Genomic DNA, 18,927 nt, shown 5'->3' with positions numbered 1-18,927 from the left:
TGGGCTATCTAACCTCTAGTTGTTGGACATCCAGGCAGTGTTGGGACATTGGCTCCCTTTCATGACCTCAAATTAGGTCAGTCAGTGGTTGGCCACTCCCACAAGTTCTGTGTCTCCATTGCTGCAGCATATCATTTTTTTTAAAATATTTATTTATTTATTTAATGTTTTATGAGTACACAATTGCTTTCTTCAGACACACCAGAAGAGGGCATCAGATCTCATTACAGATTGTTGTGAGCTATGCATTGGGTGCTCTTAACCACAAAGCCATCTCTCCAGCTCCGCTGCAGCATCTCATGTAGGCAGAATAGACTGGAGGTCTTGTGGCTGGGTTGGGATCCCACTCCCACTAGTGGCAGTTGCCTGGTTACAGAAGATGGCTGGTTCAGGCTTTACATCCTCCATCACTGAAAGTCCTTGCTAGGATCACTCTGTTGAATCCTGGGAGTGTCTACTGCACCAGGGGAGTGAGGGAGAGATGGAGGGAGTATGGGAAGAGATGACTGGAATTAGAGGAGCAATATGAAAACTTAATGTGTGGACATTTTCTTAATTAGTGACAGATGTGGAAGGGCCCAGTCCATTGTAGGTGGTGCTATCTCTGGGCTGATGGCCCTGACTTCTATAAGAAATCAGGCTGAAAAGGCCTCGGGGGCCAAGCCAGGGAGAAGCATCCCTCCATGGCCTCTGCAGCAGCTTCTGCTCTAGGTTACTGCCCTGCTTGGGTTCCGGCCCTGACTTCCTTTGATGATGAACAGTGATATGGAGTGTAAGCTGAATGAACCCCCTCCAACCCAAGTTGCTGTGTTGATAGTGTTTCACCACAGTGTAGAAGCCTTCACTAGGGCAGACATTTTTCACAATGTTTTTCTTTCCAATCCATGAGCATGAAATATCTTTCCATCTATTGGCGTCTTCAATTTCTTTCTTTAGTGTCTAAAAGTTTTTAATATACAAGTCTTTCATTTGCATGGATATAGACATCCTAAGGGTATTTTTTTTCTAGGATATTGTGAAGAGTATTGTTTTCCTGATTTCTTTCTCAGTATAATTGGTAAATAAGATTTTTGTGTGCTTGTTTTGTTATCTTGCTACTTTGCTGCAGGTGTTTATCAGCTGTAGAAGTCTCCTAGTAGAGTCTTTAGGGTCATATATGTGTAAAACTATACTGTAAATAAGGATATTTGATTTCTTCCTCTCCTCACAGTACTTCCTTGATCTCCTTCGGTTGTTTTACTGCCCTAAGAATTTAAGTACTATAGCAAATAGGTATCAGAAAGTGGAAACTCTCACCTTATTCTAGATTTTAGTGGAAATGCTTTTTCTTTCCAGTTAGTATGACATTAGATGTAGGCTTGCTGTAAATCACATTTATTGTGTGTCCCTTGTATTCACAGTCTCTCTAAGACTTTTATCATGAAGGATGTTGGATATTTTCAAAGGCTCTTTCTACACCTAAAGGCATGATCATGTGGCTTTTGTCTTTTAGTCTGTCTATGTGAATATACCCACTTTTACATGTGCAACAATATAATTAAAGAAGTTATTATGAATTTAAGGGACAGTAGAGTGGGACTGGGATGAGTGGAGGATGGAGAGCAAGGAGAAAAATGATGTGGACACACCTTAAAGATGTTTATTTAAAATTATTGTTTGAGAATTTCATATGTGCATAAAGTATTGTGATCAAAGAAATCCATCCAACATTTCTTTCCTCCTAATTTTTCCACTACTTCCTGCTAATATGTTTTCTAAAGTCAACCTGCTTCTTGTTAAGTCCCCAGGTCCCCTTAGTGCTGCACGTATGTGCCTGGTAGTAGGACCATCTCCGGGAGCACTTGTGCCCCTCTCTGGGATCTCATCCCTGAAGAAGACTGACTCCCACCCCACCAACTGACATCAGCTGCCCAGGACTCCTCAGGTCCTGGTGGAAATTCATGAGACCTTCTTTGTCCATGCTGGGATCTCCAGTAATTTGATCTTGGATGTGACTCAGTCACTTGGTCACAGCTGCTGTGGGTTCATGTGCTGGACAGCCCTGCCATGCCTAGAAAATACTCTTTCACTGGGGATGTCCACTACCTCGGGCTCTTACAATCTTTCCACCCTCTCTCTCCAAATAGCCCCTGAACCTGTGGCAGGTTGTGTGATATACAACCTTTTCTGATCTTGAAGGTCAGAAAGGACAAGAAAATGAGTCTTGAGAGATGTAATCTCTCCCATTGCTTTATGTGGATTGTATAGGCCCTTTAAGAGAAATGTCTTCTCAGTTTCACCCAGGAGATCAGAGGCACACCTGACTGGTCTCCACACTGCCAAACTTCTAGGTCCAGATTCCTTCTGTCCTTACATCACAGTGGCTTACTCCATCAGATTGTTGGCCAATGGCTTACTCCATCAGATTGCTGGCCATAGGGTTTCTATAATGTCATACCTAGTCTTGTGTCTCTCACTATTTACAGCCAATCATTACTTTGCAATCATAGCTTTAAGAGATAGTATTGCTTTAATGAGATAAGCATATCACAGTTTTATGAGGGCCCCTGGGAAGCTTGACCTTAGACCAATTGTCCATTGTCTTTGGATCCCATCTGGACTTGGTCTTGCTTACCTAGGAGGCTGTGTACTGGGCAGGGAAGCATGACCTTTATCTCCATCGAGTCTCCACCTCCCCGTTACTTCAAGGCACTCTGTGTTCTGACTGTCTTCTAGATTCTAGGAAATCACAGCAGCAAATCATCTTCCGGACCCAATTTGTACTCTTCATAGACAAGAAAGGGGCTAAGTCCCTGCTCTCCCTAAGCCTCAAGGGCAAGATAGGGCTAGAGAATGTCAAGTTCATGAGAATTTTAATGAAATTTCAGCAGTTTATAACTCACTTCTGATTACTGAATAATATTGCGAAGGAAGTGAGAAACTGCTGCAGAATTATGAACTTAGGCCTAACTGTCATGATTAAGGAAACTTAAATGCCATTTGAATTCCTCCCAGAGGCTTGAAGTATACAGCATCCAGTAGCAATGGGATTCAAATGTTCACTTTCTTTCTGCCTTTCATTCCTTGGTCCAAAATGTATCATGCAACAGGACGTGGTCTGTTGTCTGCAGTAGGAATCTCTCATTTTCAGGAGACATCTGAAGAGAAACCAACAGAGAAACAACTTGAGCCATGATCATGACTCTTGGCTGGAAGTGGTTACTAAGTCTTATCTTGCACTCAGATCTTCATGCTAAATCCACTCATGGTTAGCATCTAGTAATACTAGGAGGTAAAATTAGGTACTCAATATTCACATACAAACACACACACACACACACACACACAAGTAAATGTAATAACTAAAATGCTAATTAAAATAATCCATTTAGATTAATTTGAAACAAACCTCTATTAACTCATGATGGCTGATAAACAACTTCTGCAAAGTGGCTGGCTATAAAATCAACTCAAGCAAATCAGTAGCTTTCCTATATTCAAAGGATAAACAGGCTGAAAAAGAAATTAGGGAAATGACATCCTTCATAATAGCCACAAACAATATAAAGTATCTTGGGGTGACTCTAACCAATCAAGTGAAAGATCTGTATGACAAGAACTTCAGGTCTCTGAAGAAAGAAATTGAAGAAGACCTCAGAAAATGGAAAAATCTTCAATGCTCGTGGATTGGCAGGATTAATATAGTTAAAATGTAATCTGTATCTTGCCAAAAGCAATATACAGATTCAATACAATTCCCATAAAAATCCCAACTCAGTTCTTCACAGAGCTAGAAAGAGCAATTCTCAAATTTATCTGGAATAACAAAAAAACCCAGGATAGCTAAAACTATTCTCAACAGTAAAAGAACTTCTGGGGGAATCAGTATCCTGGACCTCAAGCAGTACTATAGAGCAATAGTGTTAAAAATTGCATGGTATTGGTGCAGTGACAGGCAGGTAGATCAATGGAATAGGATTGAAGACCCAGAAATGAACCCATACACCTATGGTCACTTGATTTTTGACAAAGAAGCTGAAACCATCCAGTGGAAAAAGATAACCTTTTCAACAAATGGTGCTGGCTCAACTGGAGGTCAGCATGCAGAAGAATGCGAATCGATCCATTCTTATCTCCTTGTACTAAGCTCAACTCCAAGTGGATTGAGGACCTCAACATAAAACCAGAGACACTGAAACTAATAGAAAAGAAACTGAAGAAGACCCTGGAGGACATGGGCACAGGGGACAAGTTCCTGAACAGAACACCAATAGCTTATGCTCTAACATCAAGAATTGACAAATGGGACTTCATAAAATTACAAAGTTTCTGTAAGGCAAAGGACACCATCAAAAGGACAAACCGGCAACCAACAAATTGGGAAAAGATCTTCACCAACCCTACATGTGATAGAGGGCTAATATCCAATATATATAAAGAACTCAAGAAGTTAGACCCCAGAGAACCAAATGACCTTATTTTAAAAAAGAACTAAACAAAGAATTTTCACCTGAAGAACTTTGAATGACTGAGAAGCACATTAAGAAATGTTCAACATCATTAGTCATTAGGGAAATGCAAATCAAAACAACCCTGAGATTTCACCACATACCAGTCAAAATGGCTAAGATTAAAAACTCAGGAGACAGCAGGTGTTGGCGAGGATGTGGAGAAAGAGGAACACTCCTCCACTGTTGGTGGGAATGCAAGTTGGTACAACCACTCTGGAAATCAGTCTGGCGGTTCCTCAGAAAACTGGGCATAACACTTCTGGAGGACCCTGTTATACCACTCCTGGGCATATACCCAGAGGATTCCCCAGCATGCAATAAGGACACATGCTCCACCAGAAGCTGGAAAGAACCCAGATGTCCCTCAATGGAGGAATGGGTACAGAAAATGTTGTATATTTGCACAATGGAATACTACTCAGCAATTAAAAACAATGAATTCATGAAATTCTTAGGCAAATGGTTGGATCTGGAAAATATCATCTTAAGTGAGGTAAGCCAATCACAAAAGAACACACATGGAATGCAGTCACTGATAAGTGGATATTAGTTCAGAAGCTCTGAATACCCAAGACTCAATTCACATATCAAATGAGTCCCAAGAAGAAGGAAGGAGAGGTCTCTGGTCCTGGAAAGTCTTGATCTAGCATTGTAGGGGAGTACCAGGACAGAGAAGTAGGAGAGGGTTGATTGGAGAATGGGTGGAGGGAAGAGGGCTTATGGGACTTATGGGGAGGGGGGAACCGGGAAAGGGAAAAATCATTTGGAATGTAAACAAATAATATAGAAAAAACCCTTACGATGTATTGCTATCTTCACATATGACATATGTTAGGTTACGATTGGGATTAGGGTTAGGGTTAGGGTTTGGGATATTTTTACTTTTGTCTGCAGAGATACCATTATCTTCCATATAATAAGCTTGTTATATGCCAGTATCATATAATGAGTGGATTTCAAACATTTTTGTAAACAGAAAGGTCTGAATTAGTACATGGGCCTGCAAACAAGCACTAAACATGAAAGTAGAAACACTTTAATAATATCTAAATGTAGACTACAACTCCGAGAGGAAGAGCTCTGAAGGGAAAGGGCAGAGCTGATGTGCACAGCAGAAGGAGTCAAAGCCGGGCAGTGGCTACCGTGGCTACAGGCTTTCCCTGGAGGGCATGGGAAGTGTTGGTATGGGGTTGATTATAAGGAGCAAGTTAACTGTGGTTTACCAGGGCATAAATACTGCCCTCTCCCTGTCACATTCCTTGTTAAGTCTCATGAAACATCACTGAGGAGGGAGTGGAAAGATGGTAAGAACTGGAGGTCTTGGGATATTGCTATAAAATAATAGCATAAAATACTAGTGTCAAGCTTCTGGACATGAAAGGGCCAGTGCCTTGCCTTCATGACTCATGGTAGCAGTGCTTGCCAGCAGAAGCCCTGCACAAGAGTAAACCAGTGAACAGTAGAACCCACAGAAGAATATGACTCAGAGATTGCACACCTAGCAGAGGGGCCATTGGCTATTGACAGCTGCTGTGGGAAGGAGTCCATTTTCTTTGACAGTATTGCCTGACATAGGTTGGTCATGCTCTGGAAGCTGATGTCCTCCATCACCATGGAGTGGCACCATACAGGGGGCACTAATGGGACTCAACTATTGTTGAGGGGCAGGGGCAGGACAGTCATGATGCTGATGAAGAAGATGGAGACAGGGAAGATGAGGAGGAGAAATAATGAACTTGAGAGGAAGATGTTGGGAGAGGGAAAGTTTGGGGTGGGGCTTTGTGTGAGAGTGATGGTACTTAAAAGGCCCCTCTTCCCACATATCCCCACAGTGGGTGCTATGAAGATAAACATATGTTTTAAAAAGACTCAATTCAGTTTGTAACAGCTTGCTGCCTTCCTTAAGCTATTATTCATTATCCCAAAGCCAACTATGTTGAATCTATTCTCAAATTATCCAAAGTTGCTCTCCAGCCTCCACACATTGAGACTGAAATGAAACCATCACTCGCTTTAAGTTAATGTGTTCTCCCAATGGGAAATTCTGAAGAGGAGTCTCCATTTATAAACCGTGAAACCAGAAGAGCAATGCATTTCCAGAGCACATGAAGGGTGGGTGAGTCCATTACAATGGGAGACTTTGCAGGAAAATATGAGCTCAAGCCCCGTCCCCAACCCCAATGTCTAGAACACAGACTTCTGCTGAAAAGCTGCAGCAGAATGCTGTTCTCCATGTTCTGTTTTCTGGGCACATCAAGGTAATGGCCCAGACCTCTTAACTTCCCACTCTGAAGGATATGCAAATAAAGAGATGGCTCCCCATCTCCAGAGTCTTGGGGTGTGGTTCTGACCTCTGGGCATGCATGGCTGTTCTCATGGTGTCTCAGGCAGGTCACTTGCCATTTGCTCTCACCCAGACAAGTGACAAGCAGGTCCTTAACCAAGAACCTGTCAGTGATATCTATCTGCAGAGTCACAGAAGTGCCTCTGTCTCATCTATGAAGTTGTAACGAGGTTTAAAATTGATATATTAACATTATATCCATTTTGACAGTGGAGATTTAATTTTAGAGAAAATAACAACAGATTTGTTTGAAGGTGAGCTTGCTTCCTGTGGCGCACGTGGAAACCAAATTCCTCATCCACAGGGCTATGGTGTTTTTAGCTCTGAATTAATTCTGAAATAATTATTTCTACTCTCAGAGGATTCACACCCTGGAATCGTCATTAAATACTGAAAGAAAGGTGTGTGAGCATTACTATTTGCACTTGGGTGACACCCTTTCTTGCCATTATAGCTTGTCCTTTGGTGTGTCTCCCCACAGATGGCATTGTTTGTCAATAATCTCTTTGTATAAGTTGTACATACTTCATGTATCACACTTAGGGACATTGAATCTTAAAGGAATATATACCATGAGCAAGAGAGCTGGACCAAGTGCAACTGTACTGCTGTGAACTGCGGGACCACAGGAACCAGTAGACCAGAAATTTGCCATGTTCTATTGGAACACATGTTTTTGGACATTTTCTAGGTTGCCATTTTGAAGACCCAACTAGGAAAAGTGTCAGAGGGAGATTTAGGATTAGTGACACATACAGTGACTGGTAGAATTCCAGTGCCTTCTATTGAATGATATGTCTCACTCCACAGCAGTGACACAAGAAAATCACTTCCTTTAATTGTGAAACTGTTAATTCCAGGAATCCCACCCAGTCCCTACATTTGGTGGCATAAAGAGATTTCACGAGTCAAAACTTAGCGATGCAAAATGTTGTCTTTTTATTGGAAAGAAGGTATTTTCATAACCACTGGGCTTAGGAATCTCAAAAACAAGTTTGAGAAGTAAATGAAATCCATGAGCCCTGTCTGGGACCTCCTGGGAGTCTCCATCCTGAAGACATGAGGAGCTTCATTCACACTGCGTGACTCCTGGGGAAAGAGAGGCCTGCCTGTGAGGTGTGACACTGTTGAGTACAGAGTAAGGTGGGCGGCGCCCTTAGTCTTATGACTTTTATTACCTCTATTTCCAACTTTAGAGTGTCACAAAAGGGACTTTTCTTTTTCTTTTTTTAATCCTTCTTATTTTATTGAGAGAGAAACAGATGGTAATTATTGGACCTATAATCTTTGAAAGGGATAAATACATCCTAACAGGGCTATGCGGACATGGGAAGAGACTAGTACTATGACACTCTGTTCCATGATATGCACAAAATCAACTTATGACTAACAAAATTCTAAGAAGCAACAAGCTTGGATTACAGCCTGATAGATACACCCGTAGAGGTTGCACATACCTAAATTTGTTTATTTGTTGGTTAACACAAGGGAAATACATTGAAAGCACACTAAGGGTAGGAAGTCAAGACATGGTCACAACTCAGGTACTGGTTTCTGCTCTGCCAGGGTGTTTTCCCCACCTTCCCATAGGTGGTAGTTCACAGCTCCCCTGGTGTGCATAGCAGGGCTCAGTCTCACAGTGGCCCAGGAAGTACCCACCCACAACTTCTAACATTGGGTTGGTATCCCCCCTCCCCCATACCTGGTAAGATCCTTACCATCATTTCTGTCCAGGTCTTCAGTTCCTTCGTAGCCATTTTATTTATTCATTTCTTGTGCAAACCGTTGCTTTTCCTTTTTCCGTGTGTAAGACCTCTCTATCTCCCCTGCGGATGCACTCCTCTTGTTGTCATCATCATCATCGCTGTTGGCCGTATTTTGTTTAAACTTCTTTTCCTCATAGACCTCCTCATGGATGACGCTTTTTGGATTTTTTGCCTTAAAGGAACACCATGAGTTTTTACTTTGGCAGTATGTGTCTTGGGTAGAACTTGATCCCCCACTGCCCACCCCCCACCATACTTACTTCAGAAGTTTCACTAGAAAACTCTTCAGCTGACTGAGAGAATTTTTCTGTTGAGAGAAAAGCATGTCTCAGTCTCTATGTCTGTCTTTCTGTGGACTCTGGATCATTTGTGCATCAGGACTCCATCAAGAGCTTGTGCTGCAGTGCTGGTTGTGGGCCTGTGTTTGGCTGTACCCTGTTGCTGTTTTGTTGTTTCTAAAGCCATTGACTTTTTAGCCTAGTTTTCAGGGATCTGCTTGTCAAACAGCCCCTCACACCTGACAATGAGGACATTACCTGAAGCTGATGACAAAACCCCTCTCAGCCCTTGGTACCAACATTTTGCTTGTCAAGTCATGGATATTCACAGTAGGGTTGTGGTTAAGGCTTGAACAGACTCAGTTTCCTTCAGGGACAGAAGCCCTGTGGAGACAGCATTCTGAAGACTATGGGCAGACCCTTCTGAGAACATCATTCTCAAATATCTTTCTCATAGAACAAAATTGCCACTCACCACGGGGCCTTGCAGCTACTTCTGTCACCAGAATGAGGAGCACCGTAAGGAGGAAGAAGCTGGTGGGACTCATCTTGCCAGGAAGGGTCTTGGCTGAGAGTGGAGCTGAGGCTCTCCTTTATATATTTCCTGACTGGCCTTGCCTGCAGGTTTGAAGGCAAACGACCTTTCTTATCAGCCAATGTCAGCTTCCTTCTCTCTGCTCAGCAGGAGTCTTGGTACTGTTTCCTGGACCTCTCCACGGACACAACATCAGGTCATGCCCAGAAATCTTCCCTTTTACTTTGACAACATCCTACGGTAGCTTTTCTACTTCCTGAACATATCTCAGTTCAGAGTGGGGAAGAGACTTTGGGCTGCAAAAGCCTATAGGACAAATCATGCCTTCATTCTCCAGCATGCAATGCCCTTCAAGACAGGCTTCATTATGGAGAGAACTCTGAAGTTCTCTTTAGTTCACAGTAACACTCATCTAAAACCAGGTCTTCAAGGAGGAGGCTCCCAGACTGGACCCAGCTAGCCTCTCCGGAGTCCTGTGGTTGAAGTGCCTGGTGTCTTCAGCAAACAGGAATGTTCCTTCCTTCAATCTCTTGGAGGCAACCAAGAGCAATACCAACAGCCTGTATTGTTTTGTGGGTCTCTTGGACCCATCTGACCAACAACTTGAATGTAAACTTTTTGTGCACAGTGTTGAGATTTTTGTTAGATAGTAGATGGTTCTTGGGGTATCATTGTGAGCCGAAGTACTGCCTCTTCAATTAGTTTATATATGTATACACATTCATATAAACAAAAGAGATAAACAAAAATAAGCCAATTTTGTATGGGTCTTTCAAACATCTTAGTGTTATTTATCTTCCTTCTCTTTTGTGTTGTATTGGCTTTGCTCTCCAGTTAAAGTTTCCTTTTATCTCTTATATTTCTTCCAGTCCCTGCTCAAGTGCTCCTTCACATTGCACCTTCTTTGCCATCTTCATTTCTATGGCCACCCAAGGGCATACACTCTTACTTGAAGATTAAGAGCTAGGAACCACAGCTAAGGGAGATCATGTAGCATTTGTCTTTCTGGGTCTTGGTTTTCTAGTTCTGTCTATTTACCTATAAATCTTATGATTTCATTCTTTTAAAAAGATCTATTTATTTTATGTATGTGAGTACACTGTAGCTGTCTTCAGACACTCCAGAAGAGGGCATCGGATCCCATTACAGATGGTTGTGAGCCACTATGCGGTTGCTGGGAATTGAACTCAGGGCCTCTGGAAGAGCAGTCAGTGCTCTTAACCTCTGAATCATCTCTCTAGTCCCTAATGATGTCATTTTCTTACACCTGTCTAGTGTTGCATAACATTTATGTCCTACATTTTCATTGTCCACTTGCCAGTTAGCTTTTGGGTGTTTTCATTTCCTGTCTATTATGAATAGGCAGCAATGAACTGCTGAGCAAACATTCCAGACAAATGTGCTATGCAAGCTGCTAAGAACTTCCAGCTGTAGTGTCTATGAGTCACAGAAATGACCAGCATGACAAAATATACCTAAGGATGTAGTGGTAGCTCATATCTTGTCCTTCGATAAGCAAAAGCTGAGTGAATGGACTTAAATTAAGGCCCACTCAACAATCATGCCTTGTGCTGGAAACTTAGCCAATCACCACGGGCTAGTGAGATAGTGGGGTCTTAGAGGAGACCCTTAAGTGGACACTCTCCTAAGCCAGCATGAGTCCTACCTGAATTCTACATACTTATCCTCATACCAAGAGATAATGGTAATTCTCATGTCTCCTCAAAGCTGCTCTTTGCAACGCATTACAGAAAACTCCAACTGGTAAACACTCAGAGAGCAGCTGTCTGTGGGGTACTCAGTCCCAACTGACACATCTGTAACACAATGCTACACGCAAGGCTCGGTGAACACTGCCAAGGAGAGGCAGAAGATTGGTAAGGGCTAGAAGACAAGGAGATCTGCTGTGAGACTGGGTCTCCTCTAAATGGCAGGACAACCTCAACCATGACACTTCAACAACATGACTACTTAAACAAGACCTGGACAAGGATACCACCAATAGAGATGCCTACTTGTAAGGGGGATGCTGACAGAGGGAAAATTATTCCTTCCTAGGAATGACCCCCCCTAATATCCAATACCATATGGTTAGGCCTTATTAGGTTTTATATACACATACATATATATTTAAAATCAGCTAAATTAAAAGAGGCCATAAGTTTTAGAGGGAGTTGGCTAGTCATGGAAAAGATTGGACAGGAAACCTGGATGTTCACATACAGAAAAATGAGATTAGACCTGCATTTTCATCTTGTGCACGTGTGTGTGCACACATACACACACACATACACACTCACACACACACAGAGTCAGAGACAGAGGCAGAAAGAGACACACACAGGGAGAGAGGCATACACACCAAAAGGATCAAAGACCTAAACATGACCCCTAAAATGCCTAAGTGATGTAGGTGTATGAAGGACTTCAAAAATAGGATTCCATTTGTCCAAGGATTAAGGCCAAAGGTTGACAAGTAGATTTTTCACAAAACTAAAAAGATTATGTACAGCTAAAGAAAAAAATCACCTAGGTGGAGAGGAAGCTCACAGGATAGGAACTACTAGACATCAGACAGAGGCTTAATATTCAGAATATAAAAAGAATTCAAAAGATGAGACAAGAGAAAATAAAACAAAATCCACCCAAACAAATTAGGGGTGGGATAGATGGCTCTTTAATTAAGAGCACTGGCTGCTCTTCCGGAGGATCCAAGTTCAATTCCTGGCACCCACTTGGCAGCTCACAACCAGCTGCTACAGTAGTCCCAGGTGAACTGATGCCCTCTGCTGGCCTCTGTGCATACCAGGCATGCATGTGGTGGACAGATTTACATTCAAACCAAACACTCATACACATAAAAAATAAATAAGTTAAAAAAAATGATCCATTTGAAAAGTGGGACTGGGTCCTGAATAGAGAGTTCTCAAAAAGAAGACAAACATGGCTAAGAAATATGTAGAAATGTGTTCAGTGTTTCTGACAAAAACCACACACTTTTCCCATCTTCCAAATCCTTCATGACCTTGTGACACCTTTCCTTCCCAACTCCATGTGCTTCTTGTTAAGTCCCCAGGTCCACTTAGTGCTGCACGTATGTGCCTGGTGGCAGGACCATCTCCGGGAGCACTTGTGCCCCTCTCTGGGAACTCATCCCTGAAGAAGATTGACTCCTAACATCGGCTGCCCAGGACTCCTCAGGTCCTGGTGGAAATTCATGAGACCTTCTTTGTCCACGCTAGGATCTTGAGTAATTTGATCTTGGATGTGACTCAGTCACTTGGTCACAGCTGCTGTGGGTTCATGTGCTGGACAGCCCTGCCATGCCTAGAAAATACTCTTTCACTGGGGATGTCCACTACCTTGGGCTCTTACAATCTTTCCACCCTCTCTCTCCAAATAGCAGGTTGTGTGATATACAACCTTTTCTGATCTTGGAGAGCAGAAAGGAAAAGAAAACGAGTCTTGAGAGATGTAATCTCTCCCATTGCTTTATGTGGATTGTACAGGCCCTTTAAGAGAAATGTCTTCTCAGTTTCACCCAGGAGATCAGAAGCACACCTGACTGGTCTCCACACTGCCACACTTCTAGGTCCAGATTCTTTCTATCTTTATATAATGACTTACTCCATCAGATTGTTGGCCATAGGGTTTCTATAATGTCATACCTAGTCTTGTGTCTCTCACTATTTACAGCCAATCATTACTTTGCAATCATAGCTTTAAGAGATAGTATTACTTTAATGAGATAAGCATATCGCAGTTTTATGAGGGCCCCTGGGAAGCTTGACCTTAGACCAATTGTCCATTGTCTTTGGATCCCATCTGGACTTGGTCTTGCTTACCTAGGAGGCTGTGTACCGGGCAGGGAAGCATGACCTTTATCTCCACCAACTCTCCACCTCCCTGTTATTTCAAGGCACCCTGTGTTCTGACCATCTTCTAGATTCCAGGAAATCACAGCAGCAAACCAGTTTACAGTCCAAATTTATACTCTGCATAGACAAGAAAGGGGTTAAGTTCCCTGCTCTCTCTGAGCCTCGGGAGCACCAGAAAGCCAGAGAATGTCAAGTTTTCTGAGATTTTCATGGCATATCAGCAGTTTATAACTCACTTCTGATTACTGAGTAATATTTGAGAGGAAGTCAGAAGTTGGAGCAGAGTTATGATTTTATGTCTAACACCATCATGAGATAAATGTCACACAAATAGCATTTGAGTTTCCCACAGTTTCACAGAGGCTTGAAATGTACAACTGACTCTCAGCATCCAGTAGCCACAGGATATAGATATTCATTACTGTTTACCTTTCATTCTTGGATCCAATAGGGCAGCAGCATCATGACTGGGTCTATTGTCTGCAGAACCATTCTGCTCCTTTCTGACTCCATAGGCATCCACCTGATTCACAATCGTTACTCTTGCCTGGACCCAGACGCCACATCTATTTTCTACCCAGACCTTCTTGCTAAGCCCACTCTGGGTAAACGTGCAGTAGAATTAGAAGGTAAAAGGGGGTCCTTCAGTGTTCGCAAGCTCTGGACATTGCCCCTGCCTCCTTCACACAGCTTTCCATCTAATGTAGAAGAGGAAGTTCAACTCAGTTATATTAGAAATCACAAAAAAGGTGGAAATGAAGTTCCAGAAGAGGTGCATGAAGGATTCTCCTAACCACAGAGCATTCTCCGTGGTGCCAGGGAATTTAGAACTATGATGTACAACTGACTTCTTAATTAGGTGTTTCTTTAATTACTGTGGCTCTGTAACACAGCTTCTGATCTGCAACTGTAATATCTCAAGCACAGCTCTTTTGGTTCAGGATTGCTTTGGCTCTCTGGGGTCTTTGTGGTTTCATGTTAATTTTAGGGTAGTTTATCACTGGTAGACATTTTCTGGTAGAATTTTTGGGGTCTCTACTGTATAGTATCATGTGTTCTGCAGACATGGAGAGTTTGTATCCCTTTAATGTCCCCCGCTTACATTATTGCTTCGGCTAATGTTTCAATCACAATGTTTTAGATTGGCAGACTCTTGGTAATCTTGGCTTTCAGTCTTTTTCAAATTCCCTTTCTTCATTCAGGATCTCCTCTGCCTATCATCACAAAGACACCAGGTCTGCAGCCCATTCTGCACCCGATACCCAGTTCCTTTTCTGACATGGGTCTCATCAATATCAGTACATTAACTTTCTACATTGAGATGCTTTTTCCAAATTTCCTTGAATTCTGTTGCTATAATATCACACAATTAGTGCCTTTTCTGATTTGTTTGTTTCTTTCATTTTACTTCCCCCCAATCTTAATCTCCTTTTTGATATCCATGTCCTTGGTATGGAGAATAGGACACGGATTTTTCTCCTTTGACCCATAAGTAAGATCGACATTATCCTATATTTTCCATTATTACACTCAGTAAGAACTCATTTCCGGAAGGTACTGAGAACACAAGGCACCGTGGTCCATGTCAGATGCATATTCTCAAAGCCTAATCTCCGAAGCCTGCATGAGGGAAACAGAAAAGGATTAGAGAGACTCCTCAGAGACCACGTAGCTGTCCTATCTCAGACTTGACAATCTGGTATTTTTATCCATGTTCCTTCTTCAGCACAGTACAGAAGACTGGATTTCCTTGTGACATTTCCTTATGCGACATTTTGTGTACTTGGCTCAATACTCACCCTCCCCTTACCTTATCTTGAACCTGTCACTGGTCACCATCCTTCACCCTGCTGTCCATATTCTGGGTACACACACACACACACACACACACACACACACACACACGCACACACATAAACACATGCACAAGCACACACAATATTTTTCACACAAGAGAAAGCATATGTCTATCTTTATGACTCTGGCTTATTTCATTTACCATAGTGATATCTTTATCTATAGTTCAGGTCTCTGTCCATCGCACACAAATGATATAATTTTATTCTCTTTATGGTTGAATAAAACTGCACTATATACCATCCAATCATTTTTGGTGGACATCTGGACTGATTCCACAGTTTTGCTATTGTAAACAGTTCTGCAACCACACCAATGTGTATTTGTCTGTATGAGAGGTACCCTGTACTTGTGGACAAAGCTGTCCCCAGAAAACCCAGGTTATTAAATTAAAGTCTCAGTGCCAGGCACAAGATTTTTCATTATGAATTCCTGGCCAAGGTAGTATTTGGTTTTCCTTCATATCCTTGGCCAATTAGTGTCAGGTTCTTGGCTATCCAAATAGTGTTGGAAATAAGTACATCTCCTAGAGTGGGCCTTAAGTACAATCTGAAATGGATGGCTATGCCCAGAACTTCCATGCTACTTCTGCACAAGCACATCATGCAGGCAGGTCACCATCATAGACTGAAGGGGCTTTAGCTCGGTTCGTGTTTACCTTTCTCCTCTGGTAGCATGCCGATTACCTTACAATACCATTAACTGAATGGAGTCAGTACAGGTGAAGGTTTTAGGTAGGCAACAGCTTGACATCTCTGTGTTCAATGAGATATGCATGCTGTCCTCAGCTACCGAGCCTTACCACCCATTTGTGGAGAGCATCCAATGGCCTTGGCAGTAGCCTGGGCTGCTTTGGAGTGTCCACAGGTTCCTTTAACCAACAATTCAATTAGACTTAACCCATTTGCTAGGTGTTGAGAGGGGTCTAGTTGGGGCGTTGTCTCTCCTACTATTTGGTGATCCCATTTAGATCACTAATGCATTTCTACTGCATTGTGTTTCCATATGACCCCTTAAAGGACATTAAGCTTTAGCTGTCCTTCCCCATATTCTTCCATATCATCCCCTTCCCTTCTTCTTTCCATTCCAGTCCCCCTGCTCCCTATCCATCCATAACTATATTTCTCAATTCCCTCCTTCAGAAGATCTTTCTCTTCCCATGGACACATGACTCTATACCAAACTGCTATGGTTATACCAACTGTGACTTAGTTATTCAAGACTTATTTGTCTGGATGGGGTTACCTCACTTGGGATGGCTGCTTTTCTAGTTCTATCCATTTACATGTAAATCTCACCATTTAGTGTTTAGAAAAACATTTACATCAGATAAATATACCACACTTACTTTATTTGTTGAAGAGTTTCCTAGGTAGTTTCCATTTTCTGGTTATTGTGAATGGAGCAGCCAAGGATAGGGTGGAACTGGAGCAAGTGTCTCAAGTAAAATGTAGGTTTCCTCAGGAATGTTCCCAACAGAGACATGTCTGGGTCTTGAGGAAGATCTATCTCCAGCTTCCTGAGGAGTCACCACACTGATTTCATAGCGGTGCTATAAGTTCCACTCACACCAGCAGTGGATGAGTGTTCCCCTGACCCCACATCCTCACCAGCTTGAGTTGTCATTTCTTGGCCATTCTGACTGGTGTAAAATGAAGTCTCAAAGCCATTTTGATTTGCACTTCCCTGATGGCTAAGGATGTTAAATATCTCTTTAAGTGCTTGTCAGCCACTGGTGTTTCCTCGTTTGAGAATTCTGTTTAGATATGTACCCTCTTTTGAAATTGGCTTATTTACTTTTTCCATGTCCAGTTCTTTGAGGGTTTTGTTTTGTTTTGTTGTTTGTTTTTTGTATTTTAGACATTAGCCCTCTATTGGATGTATAGTTGGTAACTCTTTTCTTATTCTGTAGGCTTCTGTAGGCTGCTGCTTTGTCTGAATGATGTGACCTTTGCCACACAGAAGCTTTCCAGTTTCACAAGGTCCCATTTAGTAATTGCTGGTCTTAGTGCCAGTGCTATCGGTGCGTTGTTCAGAAAGTCTTCCTGTGTCAATGAGTTCTATGCCTCTTTCTCTTCCATCAGATTCAGTGTGTTTAATCTTATGTGGAGGTCCCTGATCCATTTGGAGTTGAGTTCTGTACAGGGTGATGACTCTGCCTCTGTTTGCAGTCTACAGGCAGCTGTCCAATCTGAGCAGCACCGTTTGTTGAAGATGCTGTCTCTTTTTTCTAGTGTGTTTTTGGTTTCCTTATCAAAAACTAGGTGTCCATTGCCGCAGTGGCCCCAGTGAAATCTGTAAAACAAAATTTTACAGACTGGGGCGAGAAATGTCTCCTGGGTCTTTGCGGAACACCTCTATTTAGAAGCCGAAAATCTCACTTGGCAATTTACTATACTTTTAAAACTCTCCTCCTTCCTAGTAGCCAGGACCTAGAAAAAACAAACAAATTAAGATGGGCCCGTAGTTCTCAAGAAGCAGTTTGCTCTGGACTTCCTCTTTTTCTCTCTTCCCTGTAAATCCCCTACGGCCTGGCCGATAATTCGATAATCCGTTCTTTGAAGTCAACTCACTGACCACAAGCTCCTTTTTAAGAATTGCAACGCTTTGCCTCATAGTCATTTACATAATTACAACCTTCCAACCACATGCAGGTTTATGTGGCTGTGCGGGTGGCTCTGGCACTCTGGTACAGAAAGCACTGATTAAGTCAGGAAGTTTTTTTTTTTTTTTTTACAAGGTAGAAGCTGAATGTTAGATAAGGATTTTGCACAAAAACTTAAGACCCAGGGGGTATAAGAAACTTCAAACTCTTTGAAGGTTTACTGTAAACTATAAGTGACTCTGTATTCTAATTAGGAAGTTTGATGGCATCTGTAAATTGATCCTCTGTATCTGTTACATGAGAAACATTGTACCTGATTGATTTTGCATTTCCTTGTACCAAATGGTTATGATAATTGTGCCTGCCTCACTGGCTACATGTTTTGAAATGGTAATACCAACTCTTCGTGTTTAAAAATCCTTACATTAGAGCTCCTAAATACATTCAGATTCAAACCACCTCTATGTGTGTGTGGTTGTTTCTGTCTGTCATCCCGCCAAACCTATGTCCTCTCCTGAGATCCAAAAGTTCCCCCTTGGATCTGAAAGCTCATGGCTGGGACCGCCATGACAGTCCATAGTTATTTCTGGGCTTCCAATTTTGTTCCATTGATCAATGTGTGCATTTTTATGCCAATATCATGCTGTTTTTATGACTATAGCTCTGTAGTACAATTTGAAGTCCAGGATGGTGATACTTCCAGCAGATCTTTCAATATTCAGAATTATTTCAGTTAATGTGGGGTTTTTTTAGTTAAAATTAACACAAAATTAAATTATTATTTTTTTGCTTAAAATTGCCATTTCATTCTGTGAAGAACTGTATTGTAATTTTGCTAGGGATTGCTTTTGGTAGGTGTTGGTACCGAGACCTGTGAGGCCTGTGACGGTCATATAGGCGACAATTAGAACTATAGGCCTGTTGCCAAGGCAACAGCCGCCATATACCCAGAATTCAATGGCCCACCTTTATCTGTAGTTTATGTCATCACCAATATAAATGGGTAGCGTTTTTCCCCCTCTCTTTCTTTTCTTTCCTTCTTCCTGCCCGCTACCCCTTTCCCCATCTTAAATAAAGTCCCACGTGGAACTGTTTGCCTGGTGTATCTCATTGCGGCCCACGTCTCCACCGCATCCCCGCGGCCCACTCGGCAGGCAGACAGGTGACCTGTGCT

The 18,927-nt window shown here is 42.2% G+C and overlaps 1 protein-coding gene across 1 annotated transcript; it reads right to left on the bottom strand.

The window, feature by feature from the left end:
* Positions 1–8,592: 8,592 nt before the first annotated feature.
* LOC127684689 (seminal vesicle secretory protein 6-like) lies at positions 8,593–9,426 on the bottom strand. Its single transcript, XM_052181563.1, has 3 exons — positions 9,354–9,426; positions 8,861–8,907; positions 8,593–8,772 (listed from the first exon to the last, which is right to left on the bottom strand). The coding sequence occupies exons 1-3, from the start codon at positions 9,424–9,426 to the stop codon at positions 8,593–8,595; spliced, it is 300 nt and encodes a 99-aa protein (XP_052037523.1).
* Between the last annotated feature and the right edge of the window lie 9,501 nt (positions 9,427–18,927).

This window comes from Apodemus sylvaticus, chromosome 5, assembly GCF_947179515.1.
Source record: "Apodemus sylvaticus chromosome 5, mApoSyl1.1, whole genome shotgun sequence".
Lineage (NCBI taxonomy): Eukaryota > Metazoa > Chordata > Mammalia > Rodentia > Muridae > Apodemus > Apodemus sylvaticus.
The sequence above is the reverse complement of the archived record's forward strand: the minus strand, read 5'-3'. Positions and strand labels throughout refer to the sequence as shown.